General features: G+C 47.8%; 1 protein-coding gene across 1 annotated transcript in view; it reads right to left on the bottom strand.

Moving 5' to 3' along the window:
• Nucleotides 1-465: 465 nt before the first annotated feature.
• The window catches only part of HLF (HLF transcription factor, PAR bZIP family member), a 52,454-nt gene continuing 33,990 nt past the window's right edge, over nucleotides 466-18,929 (bottom strand). The window contains exons 3-4 of the mRNA XM_068978533.1: nucleotides 5,767-5,987; nucleotides 466-681 (exon numbers count right to left, since the gene is read on the bottom strand). Of these exons, the coding sequence (XP_068834634.1) occupies nucleotides 466-681; nucleotides 5,767-5,987 (437 nt within the window). The remainder of the gene's footprint in view (nucleotides 682-5,766; nucleotides 5,988-18,929) is intronic.

Genomic DNA, 18,929 nt, shown 5'->3' with positions numbered 1-18,929 from the left:
AAGAGTGGGCAGGAGCACACTTGAAGCCACACGGAAAGGGCGGGAGTGGGGTGAGGGGGCGGGGAGCAGGAAACCCGCGCCGTCTCCTCAGTCCAGTAAAAACATGGCACCTTTCGTTTCAAAATGGCAGGCGCAAAGGGATGCACGAGCACACGCACACACCGTTGAGCACACAGGAGCACACGCACGCACACACACACACACCTCTGAGCACACAGGAGCAGATACACACACACACATACACCGCACTGACCACACAGGAGCACAAACGCACACACCGCTGACCACACTGGAGCACAAGCACGCACGCACACACACGCGCACACACACACACACACACACACACACACACACACACACACACACACAAAACGTAAGTCCGTCGTGTTGCTGCGTCTGGTAAAGTGCTGATGTCAGAAAGGTCGGTCGCTGCGGTGAAGGCCTGTCCGGGCCGCGGCCGCCCGCCTACAGGGGCCCGTGCCGGGCCTCGTACTTGGCCAGGATGTTCTTGCACTTGCCCAGCTCCTTGCGCAGGTCGGCCACCTCCTGGCGCAGCGCCGAGTTCTCCTTCTCCAGGAAGGACGCGCGAATGGCGATCTGGTTCTCCTTGAGGCGCCGCGCATCGCGCGAGCGCTTGGCCGCCATGTTGTTCTTCCGGCGCCGCGCCCAGTACTTGTCGTCCTGCCGGGAGACACACGAGGCGTCAGAGCGCGGCCGCCCGGGCCTCCCTCCCCGGCCCGGCCCTCTGTCGGGCCGCCTCTCCCGCCCGGCAGAGCGCAAGCCCGCCAAGTGGGGTGCAGGCCCTGCACCCCCGGAAGGACAGGCCAAATTCCTTCTCTTTGTGCAACCCCTTCCTTCCCTGGGCGCGCATGCTTTCTGAGATAAGCTGGTACTTTATTGCTGGAAGACGACCTGGCAATGTCTTGTCAAGGGCCACCTCACGCCTGGCTCTCTCCCTAGGGCAGTCCTCAGTCAGCTGCACACACAAGGGCCTGTTTTTACTAAAGCGTTGTCCGCAGATGGTGACTGCAGCCATGAAATTAAAGACGCTTACTCCTTGGAAGGAAAGTTATGACCAACCTAGACAGCATATTAAAAAGCAGAGACATTACTTTGCCAACAAAGGTCCGTCTAGTCAAGGCTATGGTTTTTCGAGTGGTCATGTATGGATGTGAGAGCTGGACTGTGAAGAAAGCTGAGCACCAAAGAATTGATGCTTTTGAACTGTGATGTTGGAGAAGACTCTTGAGAGTCCCCTGGACTGCAAGGAGATCCAACCAGTCATCCTAAAGGAGACCAGTCCTGGGTGTTCACTGGAAGGACTGATGCTGAAGCTGGAACTCCAATATTTTGGCCACCTGATGCGAAGAGCTGACTCATTGGAAAAGACCCTGATGCTGGGAAAGATTGAAGGTGGGAGTAGGGGAGGACAGAGGATGAGATGGTTGGATGGCATCACCAACTCAATGGACATGAGTTTGGGTAAACTCTGGGAGTTGGTGATGGACAGAGAGGCCTGGGGTGCTGTGGTCCATGGTGTCGCAAAGAGTCAGACACGACTGAGCGACTGAACTGAACTGTCCGGAACTGAAAGAAATGGGCACCCCCCCCCACCCCAACCAATTATCAGTACGAGCTTTGATAACTACATCATGATAAGTCACACAACTATTAAAAATAATGATCCTGCTGAATCAGAAAGATGCTAGAGACATATTACTGTGTGGGTAGAAACAGTGGCAATTTGCAGATCAATAGGTTCTCATCCCACGTCGTTTTTGTTTTTTTTTTAAGTAATAATATATATTCAGAAATAGTATAAATCCAGAAAGATTTATACCCAGCTATTAAAAGTGGTGCCTTTGGAAGGAGGATTGAAGGAGGTAGGATCTTTCAGTTTTTATGTCCTTCTGAACTATTAGAATATTCTATAATGGCATGTATACTTTGGCAATTAAAAACAAACAATAATGTTCCACTTGGCCACTGATTAATAAATTCTTATTCATGGCTAGCATTTAAATAATTTACTCTAACTTTTTTTGTTTAACTGTTTGTTAACTAGGCCTTCTTAGCCTGAGTGATGTTTGATTGTGGTCAACTTGAAAACAGTCCCTTTCCCCCCCCATCACGACTCTCTCTGCCAAAAAAGGGAAAACCATCCTAGAAGCACTAAGAAAGTCTTCTTCCATTTATGGTGCCACCAGGTGTGTTTGCCACCCCTTTTTTTCAACACATTGCAATAGTAAATTCCTCAATCCTAGCAATGCTAATACCTGCAGTTAGTACCACCCAGAATAAGTGAGTGAGGTCAGTTCTAACCCTGCCCCAGGATTCCAAGGGGCATTTGGCATTGGAGGAGGTCACATGGTGACCTCAGACTTGAGGGAAAATCTGCAAACAAGTTGCAAGGTCAGTGGTCTGCCCCATCCGTGCCCTTTACCCTCAGCCAACACTGCCCAGCAGACAGGAGGTGTAAGACAAAGTCAGTGCAGGCACCTTCTGTCTGCTTTTCACAAGCTAGTACTATTCTCTTATTTATAAAGCACTCCCAGCTTACTATACATTTCATAATAATATACAATAAAGTGAAAAACATGATTTTCATAATTGCCGAAGAATTCTTCTTAGGAGGCTATCCTTTGGAAACCTTGGGGCAGGATTTGTTGCTTGCCCTTGGGAAAAAGGCGTGGGGAGCTGGAGGAAGAGGAGAGAGGCCAGGCCAGCTGGCTGGAAAAGAAGCTGGGAGGAGCTAAGAGAGCCTAAGACTCCGTGGGGTGAGAGGGTCTATGGCACATTAACAGTGACACCTCCAGTTCTGATGGACGTTGTCTATGTTAGTAAGCCCCAGATCCACGCCCTTGGTAAATCAGGAAATCTACCCCTCTCATCAGTGTTCCCAGAAGTGTGGCTTCCAAGATGATTTGAAAGAGGGACTAACTTAGGATGTATCAGAACTTGCACATAGGGGCCAGGGAGTAGGGAGAACAAGGCCCTGGGAAATTGAAGAAGCTGTGTTTTCAGGGGGATGGAGAAGGGGTACCACCACAGGCCTTGGAGGTTTGGGATCAGGTCTTAAGGACCAGGGGAGTCACCAGCTGACCTCAGTGTAACAACCGATTTCTGAGCTCTTCTCACTTCTGAGGTACTTCCATTTCCCAGCCTCCTGTGCACGTGAACAGATGAGCGAGCAAAGTTGTGAAATGTGGACCGTCTCAAGTAGGAGGGGAGCTAGGAGCAGGAACGGAGCAGGGGACACAGGAGGCAGGAATGATGGAAGGAAGGCTGTCCCCGACAAGAAAACCAGCCTCCCCAACTCTGTTACCGCAGAATGGGGCTGGGGTGCAGAAGTATTGATCAGGGCTGATACATCACCTGTGCCCTTTCCCTCTACCTCCCAGGGGTGGATGCCATCTGGCTCCCAAGGCACCACCACCTGGCAAAGCACCTTCAGTCCAGTCCCATCTTCTTGAGGGTCTGCGTTTGATGCCACCTCCACTCAGCAGGCCCCTCCTGACATATCAGCACTCCCTTTTTCTCACTTGCGGGTAGGAACAATGTCAGTAGCGGCTCACCTCTGAATCCCCAGGCCCTGACTTGGCAGACACTAGCATTTGAAAAATATTTGTCAAGTGAATGAATGGGTCTTTGGAAGACACCAAGGCGATTAAACTGATTCTCAGTTAGGAACCAGTATGCCACCCTTTCATCTTCCTGGGTGGGGGCAAGACGCCTGCTAACCCAGATGAATGGCTCCAGAGAGGAAGTGCAGGCAGTGAGGGCCGCTTCACTCACTCAGTCTGCTCACCCAGCGCTGGAGGCCACACATGTGGCTCCCACCTGCCCCAGCTCAGTCCTCCTGCTGCACGAGAAACACCTTAGAGTTCTGCTTCCTGTTTCACCTGTGCTCGTGGTCTGGGGCCTGAGGATTTGCTCACAACTGAAGGAATCCAGAGACCCCTGGTAGGAGAATGTTCTTGCCTGTTCCCCACACTGGCACGTGGAAAGGCCACGTCCAGCCATGGTGGTGGTAACATGTATAATTCCAGCACGGCAATGTTCACGTGGCCTCTCTGTTGCCAAGGTTACCTAGGTAATTAAAGCAGCTTGCTCCTTGCTTTAAACTTGTAAATTTGGAGACTGTGCAAGTCTGGCTAGAGGTTTTATCCACTACACAGCAGCACCTCTTCAAACTTGCCTCTACTCAAGAGGAAATCCATGCTGAATGGGCTCCCTGATTTAGTTTAAGAAGCCAGTTCTAAAATACACAGAGGATTGAATGACTAAGAACACAAGGTGAGGAAAAGCATCCATTGAAAGAAGGTACTTAAACTGCCCAAGACCTAATCCCGTGGGCCCCTTTCTTATCCCATCTTTGTCTAACCATCAGTTCCTTGACTAGTCTCTGTCTTCTGGTGTGTTTACTATGCACTTTCCTCCTTCGAGTCTGAGAGTTATTGAGGATGACAATTACTGGAGGTCCTTGTTGTAGCTCCTGTCAGGGCCACATGCCGCAGTGACGTTTCTGGAAGCTAGCAGACTTGGGGACCTGGCTGGGTCTTGTTCTAACTACCAGGGCTCATCTTCGCTTTCCTTCATCTCCCATTTCCTCAGTGGTACAATGACCACTTTGATCTGAGGTCTGAGGTCCCCTTCACCTTGGGCATTTTATGATCCTGCATCACCGCAGGTAATTTCAGGTGCTGGATGACAGCAGTGGCAAATCTGCAGGCATGTTTTCTTCCAGTGCTCTTTAGGTCTGAAAAGCAGGCATGACTGGTCTAAAGTGGTTCCAGGATAATGTCCCAAACTCCCTATTTTCCCAACATGAGTTCTCTTCATGTGAACCATGTTTAGGTTTGAGAAGCCAGAAAAGACCTAATTATGCCTGCTTCCAATGCCTTGAATGTATACAATCACATCTCTATTGTTCATATGACTAGAAAGCAGCATAAACACAGACAATTCTAAGCAATGGCTAATCAAAAATGGTTCTATTTTGGTATCAGTATGCATGGCATAATTTTAGAATTCTCTTCCTAAGGTATCATAAATGTGTTAGATTAATTTTGTTTAAGTTGTATCTGATTTCCTAAGGTAAATCTATTTTCCTTTATAAATAATGTGTCCCTTCAACACAGTAGAGAAAAACCAACCTCAAATTAACCTTTTGTTGAGATACCCAAGTGATCACTATGTGAGACGCAGAGTGAACATTACTTACAAACAGTGTCAGGAAACCCCCCAGCTTCCTTAACAAAGTCCCACCCTGGCATCCAAGGTTGGCAATGTGGAGAGAGGTCCTGTCTCTCACTGTTATTCCCTGAGGCCTACAGAGAAATGGCAGCAGTTAATTAGCATTAAACTCCCAAAGGAAAGGTAACCCTTGAAGACTCTGAGGTCTAGGTACCCTTCCCAATAATTTTTTTTTTTTTTTCCTTTACAACCTTGAAAGATCCAGATTTGTCTTTACTAGGCTTTCATGGATTTCCTTGCAGGTAGCAGTGGGCTTGCTTCCTTCATGGGCTGCAAAGTACTTCATTTTATTGCTTTTCTTTATTTCTGTGCATTATCAAGAAAAGAAAGGCAAAGTACAGAAGACATCCAGAGAGGAAGCAACCAGCCTTGTCACATGCTGAAAAATGGGGCCGAAAACTACCAGTCTTTGTTCACAAGCTTGTGTGCTTTTCCTGGGCTCACCCTTTCAGCCTGCCTCTCGACCCTACTCTCCACTTGCCCACAGCCTAGTTACCAGTTCCCGTTTACCTTCAGGTCGTCTGGGATGAAGACTTTGCGCGCTTTCTTAATCATGGGCTGTGGCTTCAGCTCTTCCTCGGAGAACTTGCGTTTGCGAGGGTCAAACATCTCCTGGCCAGGGATGCTGGAAAGGGCGAGGTCGGCTGGGTCCGGCTCGTAGCCCACGGGCACCTGGATGGTGTCGGGGTCGATGGGGCTCGGAGTATTGCGGTTGGCTGGCAGCAGCTGGCCTGGAACGATACGGGAACTTTAGTTTGTGAGCATTCTGTGGAAGCCCAGAAGCGGGCTATTGACTGCCATCTACTTGATGATGCTCAGGATGAGGTGAAGGGTCTTAAGCTTACTTAAAAGTGACCCCAACATCCCCCCTGAGGCACAGCAGGCTGAACACTTTACTCATGTCAGATAGGGGGAAACAAAGACCCACGTACACATATTCACAAGCTAAATTAAAAAACGCATGCGTTCATCCCTTCCAATAACATAATCCCGAAGCACCAACTATGTGGCAGGTACTCGGTTTTTTTTTAACCTTTAAGGTTTTTTCCAAGTAAGTTGGGGAATCAGATTAAAACCAGCCAGTGAGATATAGTGAAGGGGTGAAAGGAAACCACATGTGCCTGCAGAGAGTGGAGGAACAGGACACAACACAAAGCAGGCCAGGGAACACTTTCCAGAAAGAATGCTTAGCATAGCTGCATCTCTACAGAGAAATGAGCCACAAAGGTAATCCAGGGACCCAAGACAGAGGGTCAGGTTTTGAAAGAACCACAAGCAGTCTTGGGTGGCTCTGTCAGAGCAGGAGACCGAGAGAGGCAGGAGTGCAAGAGACGTGGTCAGGAAGGCGGCCAGTAGGGATGTTCAAGAGGTCTTGAATGTCACTGAGGGGTTCTGCGCATGGAAGTGACAGGCGGAGCTGAGGTTTGGAAAGCGTGAGGAGGGAGCTAAAGGGGACAGGACTGGACACGGGAGATGAGCCGGCAGGCTGCACCCTAACCCACATGGGCACTCTGGAAACACAGAGCAAAATGGAAAAGACACGGTGGAGATGCTCTAACTTCCACCTGAGGCATCTGTGAACCAAGCTGCCGAAATGCACAAAGGTCCTCAGAGTAACAAGCTGACTGCGTTTTGCAAAGTGTCTTACTGGTGAATGTGAACTTGATAACAGACTGCAGTGTTTATGCGGGGAGCTCTGAATCCTAACTTCCAGTTTCACCTGAATTTTAGTCATCCCTTTCATGCCCAAAGAATACATGAGAGGATATGCCTCGGCTAGGTCTGGCCCGGGTCCTCCTCCATCTTCACTGCTGAAGGCCGGATGTCACGTGGAACATCCTGTAGGTGCCATTAGAACCTACCCTGGGCTAAAGGGCAAAGCCGTTGGCTCGCTTTCTGGCTCAACTGTGAAACCACACTTGTCTGTTTTTCAGAAAGGCCTGGTGGGGAGCTTGCAGAATGAATGTTCTGGGTGACCTTTTGGTCCTCACTCTGCTTTGAGCTCTCTTTGTATCCTGCTTGCCAGAGAGGAAGGGATGGGCCCCCAGGCACTGGCAGAGGATGGAGATTCTCATTAGCCAAGCTCTGCTTGGTTCCAGCTTCTAGTGGCTGCTGAGATCTGCACTGGATGGTGTCAAGCCAGATTTGATCTTGTGCCTCTCGACACTGACTGAGAGAATGAGCCGTGTCTGACTCAAACTGGTATTTTATTTTCCCTTTAGGAACTCTCTTTGAACTTAATAATAAAGCTACCCAATGCCCGCCACCCCCCCAACCCCCACGCCCAATACAAACACACACACACACAGAGGCATAAATACCCTCTCCTACCATCTAATTGGTCAAAGTTACTTCAAGTACTTATGTTGTATTTAAAGACTATACTCTATTTCTTTATACATGTTAAGCTTTACACACACACATATACACACACTCCTCCCCTACCGACTACATGGTCTTTCATCTTTCCTCTATTTTATCCCCACCCACTTCTCCCAGTGTGCCTACTTCAGAGTTCTGCTTCTACAAAGAATATTGCTCATTTAATGGTGGCCCTCAGAAATGCCGGGTGCTGACATTCATTCATGGACATTCTAACAATAACACTTCACATGAGGCAGAACCTTTATCTGCATTCTTTCTCTTCAGCCCTTTCTTCCAATGGAAGTAGGTCAGCCCTACCTGAAAAATGGAGAAAACCTAACCAGACCGCAGATGAGTCAGTGGCTTCCCAGCATCGCAGAGCACCCAACGAAGGACCTGAGAAACATCCAGGTCTCCCTTCTCCCAAGATACCCTTGCATCATCTTGTTTGTCTATATTTTCGACTGCATTAACTCTGCTGGACACGTTTGTTTCCCCCTTTATTCCTAAATGTCAACAGTATCCCTGAGTAACAGGGAGGAGGATCTTTATTATTTTATCCTACTTTTTGTGGATTTGCAAAATTTTATTAATAAGAATTTTCAAATTAAAAATGAATCATTACATTAATCTTTTAAATTACCACAGATGTTCATTGCAAAATTTCAACAAATGGAGAAATGTGTCTCCCTTGCCCTCAATCCATCTTGCTGTTCTTCCCAAAGGATACCTTTAACTGTTTAGTGTGAACTTCTCAATCCTATAGGATTATACTACCCCTAGGTCTTACATTACTCTTTCTATATACCAGTATACCATATGCAATTACCCATGTTAGTACAAACAGAACTACTCTGTTCTTTTTAAAGGGTGAGTAGTTCCCAAAATTTGGGTATAACAATTTACTTAATTATTTCCCAACTGATGCATTTTTAGGTATGTGAGTGTTTTTATAGAAGAGATTTCTAAAAGTGAGATTGCTCTTACAAAAGGCAAGTATTTTTAAATTTCTAAAAGCACTGCTAAGTCATCTATTTATACTTGCACCAACATTTCTGAGAGTGCATTTTTGTACCGATTAAATGATAATTTTTTAAATGTTGCCAATCTGATTACACAAATATCACTATTGTTTAGTTTACATTTCCTTCTTAGTAGTGAGACTAAACAACTCATGTATCTATTGGATATTTGTTTTTTCTGCTGTATACTACCCTTTTCTTATTTTTTGCTCCTTTTTAAGTGGATTTTGTTGCTTATTCATTTGTAAGCACTCTTTATAGAAAGAATTTTATATCAACTATGGATATAATCATTTTATCTGTTTTCTCTGTAGAAAATATTTTCTCCCAGACTATTTGTATTCTAACTTTGCTTAGAGTTTTGCACTACTGATGAGATCTTGCACTATAATATAGTAATAATATCTTAAAATTTTCTTCTTTATGGCTTTTAATTTCATATCTTCTCTATCCCCAAAGCATACTATATGCATACATGTATACATGTGTGTGTGTGTATATATATATATATATATATATACACACTATATAAGTGTACATATGTGTGTGGCTATATATATATACATATATATTACTCTATCAGAGAAGGCAATGGCACCCCACTCCAGTACTCTTGCTTGGAAAATCCCATGGATGGAGGAGCCTGGTAGGCTGCCGTCCATGGGGTCGCTAAGAGTCGGACACGACTGAGCGACTTCCCTTTCACTTTTCACTTTTATGCATTGGAGAAGGAAATGGCAACCCACTCCAGTGTTCCTGCCTGGAGAATCCCGGGGGTGGGGGAGCCTGGTGGGCTTCCATCTATGGGGTCGCACAGAGTTGGACATGACTGAAGCAACTTAGCAGTAGCAGCATATTACTCTATACTTTAATATAACTATATTTTAGGATTTTGAGTCACCTATGATTTATTTCTATATAACATACAAGCAAGAACCTTTACATAATACTTTCCAAATGGCTTAATATAATGGTATTAGTAAGATTTGATGTTTGAAAGGGGACGTTCTGCCCTCTTTATGGTTCTTTTCAGGAGATTTTCTTCAGTATTCTTATAGAAATAGGAATTTCTGGATACATTAAATTATATTTTAAATTATTAATGGGATTTTGAATGAAGATTGAATGAAACCATAGGTTAGTTTGGGGACAACTGATATCTTTAAAATATTCAATATATCCTTAGTATACTCTGCATTTTTATTATTTCATCTTTTTCTTATATCTTTAAGGCCACTTTACTCCCTTATTGGTTCTAATAGTTCTAACAGAGTTTTCAAGGTAAATAATCTTTTCTGCCTCTAGAGATAGTTGTTGCCTCAGTGTTTATAATTCCTACTTAAAAAAAAAAAAAAACAACTCACTGCATTGGCTAGGCTCTGCAAAAAAAACACTGAGTAAAAGGGATGAGCCTAGAATCTGTCCCAGACTTTTATGAAAATAACTTTTAATGCCTTACATCCTTAAGGTTTGTTCTAGACCCCTAGTAGATAACCTTTTGAGAAGCTAAAACAGTTCCAACCTTCCCAGCTCTACTGTTGTTTTCTTAAAATCAGAAATTATGTATGATAATGCTGCTGCTAAGTCGCTTCAGTTGTGTCTGACTCTGTGCGACCCCATAGATGGCAGCCCACCAGGCTCCCCCGTCCCTGGGATTCTCCAGGCAAGAACACTGGAGTGGGTTTCCATTTCCTTCTCCAACGCATGAAAGTGAAAAGTGAAAGTGAAGTTGCTCAGTCGTGTCCGACTCTAGCGACCCCATGGACTGCAGCCTACCAGGCTCCCCCGTCCCTGGGATTCTCCAGGCAAGAACACTGGAGTGGGTTGCCATTTCCTTCTCCAATGCATGAAAGTGAAAGTGAAGTCACTCTGTCGTGTCTGACCCTCAGTGACCCCATGGACTGCAGCCTTCCAGGCTCCTTCATCCATGGGATTTTCCAGGCAAGAGTACTGGAGTGGGGTGCCATTGCCTTCTCCATGTATGATAATAAATTTCCTCAAATGCATTTTTTAGTATCTGTTGAGATATCAAGTGTTCTGTTTCTCTTTTCTGTATTTGTTAAGTCTGAGCTTGGTATTTTTCCAAGGCTTTCTCTGAAAGAACTGGGTGGACAGGATCAACCCCATGGTGTAGACTCTGCAGTTTGCTGGGACATAGTTTTCTTTTTCCTAAAAGCATCTCAGTGAAAGTCATTTCTAGGAGAGCCAAGGAGGATTTCTGGTGGAAAGGGTGGAACAAAGGGCTTAAATCTGGAAAGAGATGAAAAGTTATCTTGAAACCAAAGATTGGCCTCTGCTTTTGTCACAGAGTAGGTATGCCTAAACCTCCAAATAACATAATTGAAGATAGGATGTTTCTTATTCTTACATACTTAATAAGAATCTAGCAACCTCTTTGACCCCACACAGTCATAATTTGAGTATGAAATAGCACTTTTGACTGTCTTTGCACTCACTGCTTTCAGAGGAAAACCATCATCAGGGCTCACTTCACTGCAAAACACTCTGCTTCTGAGCATCCTTACGTTACAGGGAACCAATTAACTTAGAAGACTCCAGTAACATTCGAGGGTCTATAATGAGTGACCATTTTAGGTACAGAGATTAAATAAAGGCCCTACAAGCACATCCTAAGGATATGGGCTTTCTGGACCCTGAGGCTGACTCTGGGCCCTGAGGTCTCTATTCCAATGGCAGGAACCTCTTGGCTGGTCTAACAAGCACTCTGCAAAGACAGCAGTGTCCTAAAGGCCAGAAGTCTTGCCCCTCCCTCTCCCCACGTTCTGTTACATGCGACCCTGCAGGTCCAGGCTGAGTCTATTTCCCCGGCCTTCGCATCTGGGCTGGCCCTGTGACGAGCACTGGCCGACAGAACGTGACAGAAGTGACAGTGTCAGCTCCGAGGCTGGGCCTTGAGGGCTCGCACGTCCTGCTGCTTCTCTGCAGCACTGCAGTCCCCACCAGTCACACTGCCCCTCGAGCCTGCAGTGTGGGGAGGGGCTGAGGGGGACAGGGAGCAGGCCAGTCCAGGCCAGCCCAGGTCACCTGTTCCCCAGACGTGCAAGTCCAGCCAAGATCAGCTGAGCCACCTGACCAACTCATAGCCACTTCAGACAGGGAACAATAAGCCTCCATCTGTGAATGCTACTGAGCGTTTGTGAGTGTTTGGTAAACACTGTCATGGCAACCCGACTGATCTACAGGCTGAGCTGTTGTACTTAAGCTGTTGTACTTGAGCTGTATAAGCTGTTGGGGAGACGCTTATACAATAACATTAAGATTACAACAAGGTTTTAAAATGTACTGAGTAGTGGTTAAGCCATCTAGTGAGTCAGACTTGGGTTTGATTTCTCGTTCTGCCACCTATATGTTATAAACTTGGGTGTTTGAGTAAAGGACCAGAAAGAAATTGCCCCCAATTCCTAGTAAGGTCTATAGTAAGGACAGAAACTATGGTGAATTTTTTTCCTTTTTAAAAATCTACCTCTCTGAGTTTAAGTCTTTTCATCTATAAACACGGATTACCATGCCTGTCTCACAGGGCTGTGTGAGAAACGAATGTGAAAAAGAAATGCAAAAAGGCAAAATGGTTGTCTGAGGAGGCCTTACAAATAGCTGAGAAAAGAAGAGAAGCGAAAGGCAAAGGAGAAAAGGAAAGATATACCCATTTGAAAGCAGAGTACCAAAGAATAGCAAGGAGAGATAAGAAAGCCTTCCTCAGTGATCAGGGTAAAGAAATAGAGGAAAACAACAGAATGGGAAAGCCTAGAGATCTCTTCAAGAAAATTACAGATACCAAGGGAACATTTCATGAAAAGATGGGCACAATAAAGGATAGAAATGGTATGGACCTAACAGAAGCAGAAGCTATTAGGAAGAGGTGGCAAGTATACACAGAAGAGCTATACAAAAAAGATCTTCATGACCCAGATAACACGATGGTGTGATCACTCACCTAGAGCCAGACATCTGGGAATCCGAAGTCAAGTAGGCCTTAGGAAGCATTATTACAAACAAAGCTAGTGGAGGTGCTAGAATTACAGCTGAGCTCTTTCATTTGCTTAATTGGAAAAGGAGTACATTAAAGCTGTATATTGTCACCCTGCTTATTTAACTCATATACGGAGTACATCACACGAAATGCCGGGCTGGATGAAGCACAAGCTGGAATCAAGATTGCTGAGAGAAATATCAATAACCTCAGATATGCAGATGACACCGCCCTGTGGCAGAAAGTGAAGAACTAAAGAGCCTCTTGATGAAGGTGAAAGAGGAGAGTGAAAAAGTTGGCTTAAAATTCAACATTCAGTAAACTAAGATCATGGCATCTGGTCCCATCACTTTATGGCAGAAACAGTGAAAACAGTGACAGACTTTATTTTTTGGGTGTCCAAAATCACTGCAGATGATGACTCTAGCCATGAAATTAAAAGACGCTTACTCCTTGGAAGAAAAGCTATGACCAACCCAGACAGCATATTAAAAAGCAGAGACATTACTTTACCAACAAAGGTCCATCTAGTCAAAGCTATGGTTTTTCTAGTAGTCGTGTATTGATGTGAGAGTTGGACTATAAAGAAAGTTGAGTGCCGAAGAATTAATGTTTTTGAATTGTGGTGTTGGAGAAGACTCTTAAGAGTCCCTTGGACTGCAAGGAGATCCAACTAGTCCATCCTAAAGGAAATCAGTCCTGGGTGTTCACTGGAAGGACTGATGTTGAAGCTGAAGCTCCAATACTTTGGCCACCTGATGTGAAGAGCTGAGTCATTTGAAAAGACCTTGATGCTGGGAAAGACTGAAGGCAGGAGGAGAAGGGGACGACAGAGGATGAGATGGTTGGATGGCATCACCAACGATGCCATGATGGACGTGAGTCTATGTCAACTCCGGGAGTTGGTGATGGACAGGGAGGCCTGGCCTGTTGCAGTCCATGAGGTCACCGAGTTGGACACAATTGAGTGACTGAATTGAACTGACAGACAAAGTGCTTAACGTAATTCACAGTACCTGGGAAGTAGTCAGTGGTCTCCATATAAACACAAATATCAAATATCCAGAGTATGAGGAATTCCCTGGTAGTCAAGTGGTTAGGACTCTGCACTAACACTACAGGCTCGATCCCTGGCTGGGAAACTCAGATTCTGCAAGTTGCTTGGCACAGCCAAAAATATAGATAGATAAATAAATACTATGATCCCAGATACTTTTAAAAAATTGAATAAAAAGACTACGCCTCCTCATCTAAGCTTCATGGTTTCTTCACCACGCATCTGTGTGTGTGTGTGTGAGTGCAGGGTCAGTCATGTTTGGTTCTCTGCAACCCAGTCGACTGTAGCCCACCAGCTTCCTTGGTCCATGGGATTTCCCAGGCAGCTGGGTTGCTATTTCCTTCTCCAGGGGATCTTCCCAACCCAGGGATCAAACCCGCATCTCCTGCATTGGCAGGGGGATTCTTTACCACTGAGCCACCTGGGAGTCATCTCTCTCACCCTCCTAACTGCTCCCCCTCCTTCCATTCGAGTCCTCACAATGGACTGTCCACACAGCCTGGAAAACATTCTAAAAATGGACCTGGACTTCCGCGGTGCTCCAGTGGTTAGGACTTCGCATTGCCACTACAGGGAGCGTGGTTTCAGCTCCTGATTGGGGAACTACAATCCCACATGCCACGTGGTGCAGCCAAACATAAGCATAAAAAAATAACAATACAGACCTACGCTGGTCACTCTCCCGTCTGAAACCCTCCAAAGTCTTCGCACTGCCACTCAAGGGTCTGCACCCTGCTGGCCTCGCCATGCGGCCTTCCCTCCACTCCTCACGCCCCAAGCAGGACCCCCAGGGTCTGGGTCCTCAGGATTCCTTAACCTAAACATTCTGCCCTGAACTGCCTGCTTGACCCTTCTGCGTCCTTTAGTCGCCGGTGCAAATGCTGCGTCTCCTCACTCTCTGACTCTCCTCTGCCCCAACTACCAAACTACCCTGTTTCATGTCCTTTGCAAAATTTATCTCCACCCCAAATTATCTTTTGTATTTGCTTGACTTGGTCAGAAACCTCCCTCCACAAACACGTAAGAACCAGGGGATGGGGACCTTGTTTTCTTTGCTGCTGTATCCCCAGCTTCTAGAAGGAGCCTGCATGCAAGAGACGTTTAATACTAACCACTGAACAACCGGAAATAAATACCCCTGGTTCGTAACGAGGATGGTTTGGGGGACTATGTTTTCTTTTTATTATATTTTACCAATTATCTATAATGAGCCTCTTTTACTTTCAAAGACAGAAATAAAAATAAGCTTTTAAAATTGGACTTTGCTTCATTTTGCAACGAGAAGAAGCCCCCAGAAAAGGAAGAAGAAGAGGAGACAGAAAAGGCTTAACCAAACATTAGATTCGAAAGAGTCCTTTTCAACTCCAGCAGCTGTGACTCTGTCATAACATTTGACACTTTCTAGTGTCCTGAGCCTTATTTGGCTGATACACTAACTTCAAGGCAAAAACAAATCCCTCTGTCTCTGTTTTACACACACACACACACACACACACACACACACACACAGACACACACACGGCTTCCCTTGTGCCAAATCCAGACAAGGTGCTCAGTAAGTGCTGTCCATGATTGCAGAACAAATATACTGAAAGGTCCCCTATAAAGATCACTTTGATCAAAGCAGCTCTTTCCTAACACTCTCCAGAGTAACGGGCTGTCCACAGAAATATGGGTAAAGCACAGTATTGAGAAGCCAAACCAAGCCATTATGTGTGAACATAAGGAAGGGTCTGTCTGCTCCCGTTCACTGAGACAGCGAGTGAAACGCTGCCCTGTGGGCCAGTGGATGGGCCCCTGCCCACTGAAGAGTCGCTGTTAGGAGCAAAGGTCAGTGTTCAGGAGGAGCAACCCCCCCAGGTACCCCACCACGTACCGCCTCACTTAATCCTCAAGATATCTGTGTAAGTTGGAATCATTGCTGCTGCTCCCTTTTTCCAGACAGTTTAAGACAAGCTCAGAAATGCTGGAGAATGGAATGGCACCCTACTCCAGTATTCTTGCCTGGAGAATCCCAGAGACAGAGGAGCCTAGTGGGCTATAACCAGGGGGTCGCAAAGAGTCGGACATGACTGAGCAACTATCACTCACTCACTCAGAAGTGCTAAATAATGAACCAAAGTTGCCCAACTGGTAGATGAAACAGAATCTCACCTCCCAACTCTTCTGATTCTAAAGCCCAAGCTCTTAAGCATGTAAATGCCTTAAAGGAAAGCAAGTGATTTTGTACTCTCCAGCTGAGCTCAGCGTCAGGACCTGGGTCTCCTGGCCTCATGGACAACTTCCCACTGACCCATGAGCCTGCCCCACAATTTATGGATTAGGAAGAGGCGGGTCAGAGGTGAAATCCACATCCCCCCCCACCCCCCACCCCAACACACACACACAGTCATGCAGCCGGAAAGCTGGAGGGAGACTGGTGGGGCTCCGTCTCCCAGGGCGCGACATGCTCCTGGACGTGGATGCTTCTCCAAGGGGGCAGGGATGCCCCCAGGCATGGACGAGAGCCCCAGGAATGAGGGCAGCCAGCCGCCCCATTTCCTCTCCCTCCCTGCCTTCACCACTTCGGTCCTCCTGAATGGCCGCTCATGCCAAGGACACGCCTTCAATGACGAATCAACTAATGGCCCAGAGGGCCGGGGCTCCTGGCAATGCTACATCTCACACAGGCATCTTTAAAGAGCCGCTGGACAGCCAGAGACCAGGCCTCATCTGTTCTGTTATGGGCTGTAGCTGCAAAAGTCATATCGTGGGGGAGCATGTTTCACGTCTATACCCTTGAGTGATCAGTGTGCTAATTAACTCTGGGTCTGTGTTTGGGCACAGACCAGGGAAACACCATTCAGGCTCCCACTGCAGCCTCTGTCCGTCCCCTCTGACCCATCCTTTGGAGACCGCTGGGCTCGCCTGAAAGCACAGATGGACTTGGACTCAGGGTGCACTTGCCCTAAAGAGCTTTGTGACCAGGGCCAGCCGCTCCACCACGCAGAGTCCTGCTCAGTCCCCCAGGGCTGGCTGTGCTGGGCACGGTGTGGGGCGGCCACGCGGCAGCGTCTGCACCTCCCCTGCCCTCCAGCACACACTGCCCGCCAGCTGCCACCCGAGCAAAGCCTGCTGGACATCACCAAGTGTGACCCCACATCCAGGACAAGCACGGTGCTCTGGGATCGCGCTCCAGTACCCAAAATGGCCCTGACTTGATCTGGCAGCTCCTGATTTGGCAGAGGCCAGGGCTGGATTAGCAAGGCCTCTCATTCCAAGGGTGTGGATCAGCGCAAATCTTGCCAGTGGAGTCAGCAAGAAACTTGCCTCCTTGAGCCGACTGAGAGCTGAGGGGCTCACAGCCTCCCCCGTTGGCACTCAGTGCCACGCAGCAGCACCGAACCTCCAGCTGGGGGTCCAGGCACGCGTGGGCCCACCGGCCACCGCACTACTGTTACCGAGACAAAGTGACAGAGCCCCCTCCAGCTCCTCTATCCCCAGGACCAGAGTCTCTCCCTGCTGCGCGCATGCCATCGCCGGGTGCAGGGAATTAAAAAGGTGGCCGGCAATGTACTCACAGCCCCACAGACCAAAGGGGGCGGGTGCAGGCCAGATTCCAGGTCTGGCAACACTGAGCCTCCCTCCCCCTATCAACCACAGGTGAGTCGGAAGGGCCACGGATGGGAAAGAGTGCCCGGTCCTCCCCTGCACTCTCCTGTCTCCGCCCACTCCATCCCAAGTCATGGCACGCCGCTGTGCAAGAGTAGGCCTCTTGGTTCCTCTGCACTTGCATGGCGGGTGAAGACCTGGGAAGTGCAAGGTCGAATCCCACCAACTGCCTGCTTGCCCAGCCTTTGAACACTCTGAATGTCACACACGTTCTCTGAGAACTGCGTGGCTGCAATCCTCCCCAGGCCGCCCTGGGAATGGGGACTCTCATCTAGAATGGCTGTGTCAAGCCTTTCTGCATCTCCATGGGACAGAGGACAAGTGACAAGAGGCATCTGGAGAGGATGAAGCGGAGACGGGGGTCCCCCCCCGCCCCTCCTCAGCCCCCTGCATGGGCACAGTGGTGATGTCGCTTTCCGAGGAGCAGCAGACACCAGGGGGGCTCCTGCCCGGCGTTACTCGCTGCCTCTGGACCTGGTTCAAGTGCACATGGAGTGTCGATGGGCTCATCCTGCCCTCCTGACAGCCTGCAGAGCCCCAAGGGCCAATGGGCACACGGTACCTGTGGAGAAACTGAGCCACTCAGCAGTTTACGGAGGTCCCGCTGGGATGGGGCTACCTTCTCATCAAGCAGAGAAGCAAGCTCTCCATACCTGGAGGCTATTTTCGGAGGCTCTTTCCATTTTTAATGACAACACGCACCACTGGAGTCAGCACCGCTGAGGTCTCTGGAGCCTCTTTAATTGTCCGAGTTGGTGAAAATCTGCAGGTCTAGTCATTTGAAATCTGCAGTTTTCAAAGTGCTGCCAGGGAGAGTTATTAAACTGACTATTCTCCTTTGGGCCATGTGAGTTTTTTGTTTGGATTTGGGGACGAGGTAAGCGCCGGGCTTGCTGACGTCCACGGTGAACCCCGGAACTGGCTGCAAACAAATGGCCCACATTCCCCCGAGCGACACCCTTCCTCCTCTCCCAGCCCCTCAACCTGTCCAAACAAACATAGGAAGAGAAACAGAATTGTTTGAAAGCCTGAGTTTCCGGATGAACATGAATAGGATTCAGGTGTGGCTGCGGCTCTGCGGCTTCTCAAGGAGATCCACACAAATTCTTTCCTGTGCGAGTCTCCAGGCTGAGCACCCAAACGCAAATAAGCTTTTCTAAGGCCTCCTGCCTCGGCGCCCGGCCAGTGCACTGAAATTCTCTGCCCAGAGTTCAGAGTCCTGCGCTGGTCCAGGCGTGGCCACTTGAGGCCTGTCACTCACCGTCGCTGGGAACCGAACTCAAGGTCTGAGCTCACAGGGACCACCAGCCCCTCCCCCTGGGTCTCCCAAGGCCTGGACACTGCCATCTCCTATCCCTTATTCCATCAGGCTTTGGGCGTGGACCACACCCGTCTCATGCAGGACTGGAATCCAGAGACCGGGCCAGTGACGCAGACCGTGGGGGAGACCCCCTGGGCTCTGATTTGAGCACCTGTTATATAATGAGATGTGAGTTCAGAATAAGAGCAAAGGTCATTCCAGCTCTAGCAATAAACCATCCTTAAGTCCCAGGGAGGCTGTGCATTTTGGTTCAGATCCGTCAGAGGC

This window comes from Capricornis sumatraensis, chromosome 8 (genome assembly GCF_032405125.1).
Source record: "Capricornis sumatraensis isolate serow.1 chromosome 8, serow.2, whole genome shotgun sequence".
Classification (NCBI taxonomy): domain Eukaryota; kingdom Metazoa; phylum Chordata; class Mammalia; order Artiodactyla; family Bovidae; genus Capricornis; species Capricornis sumatraensis.
This window is presented reverse-complemented; position numbering and strand designations above follow the sequence as displayed.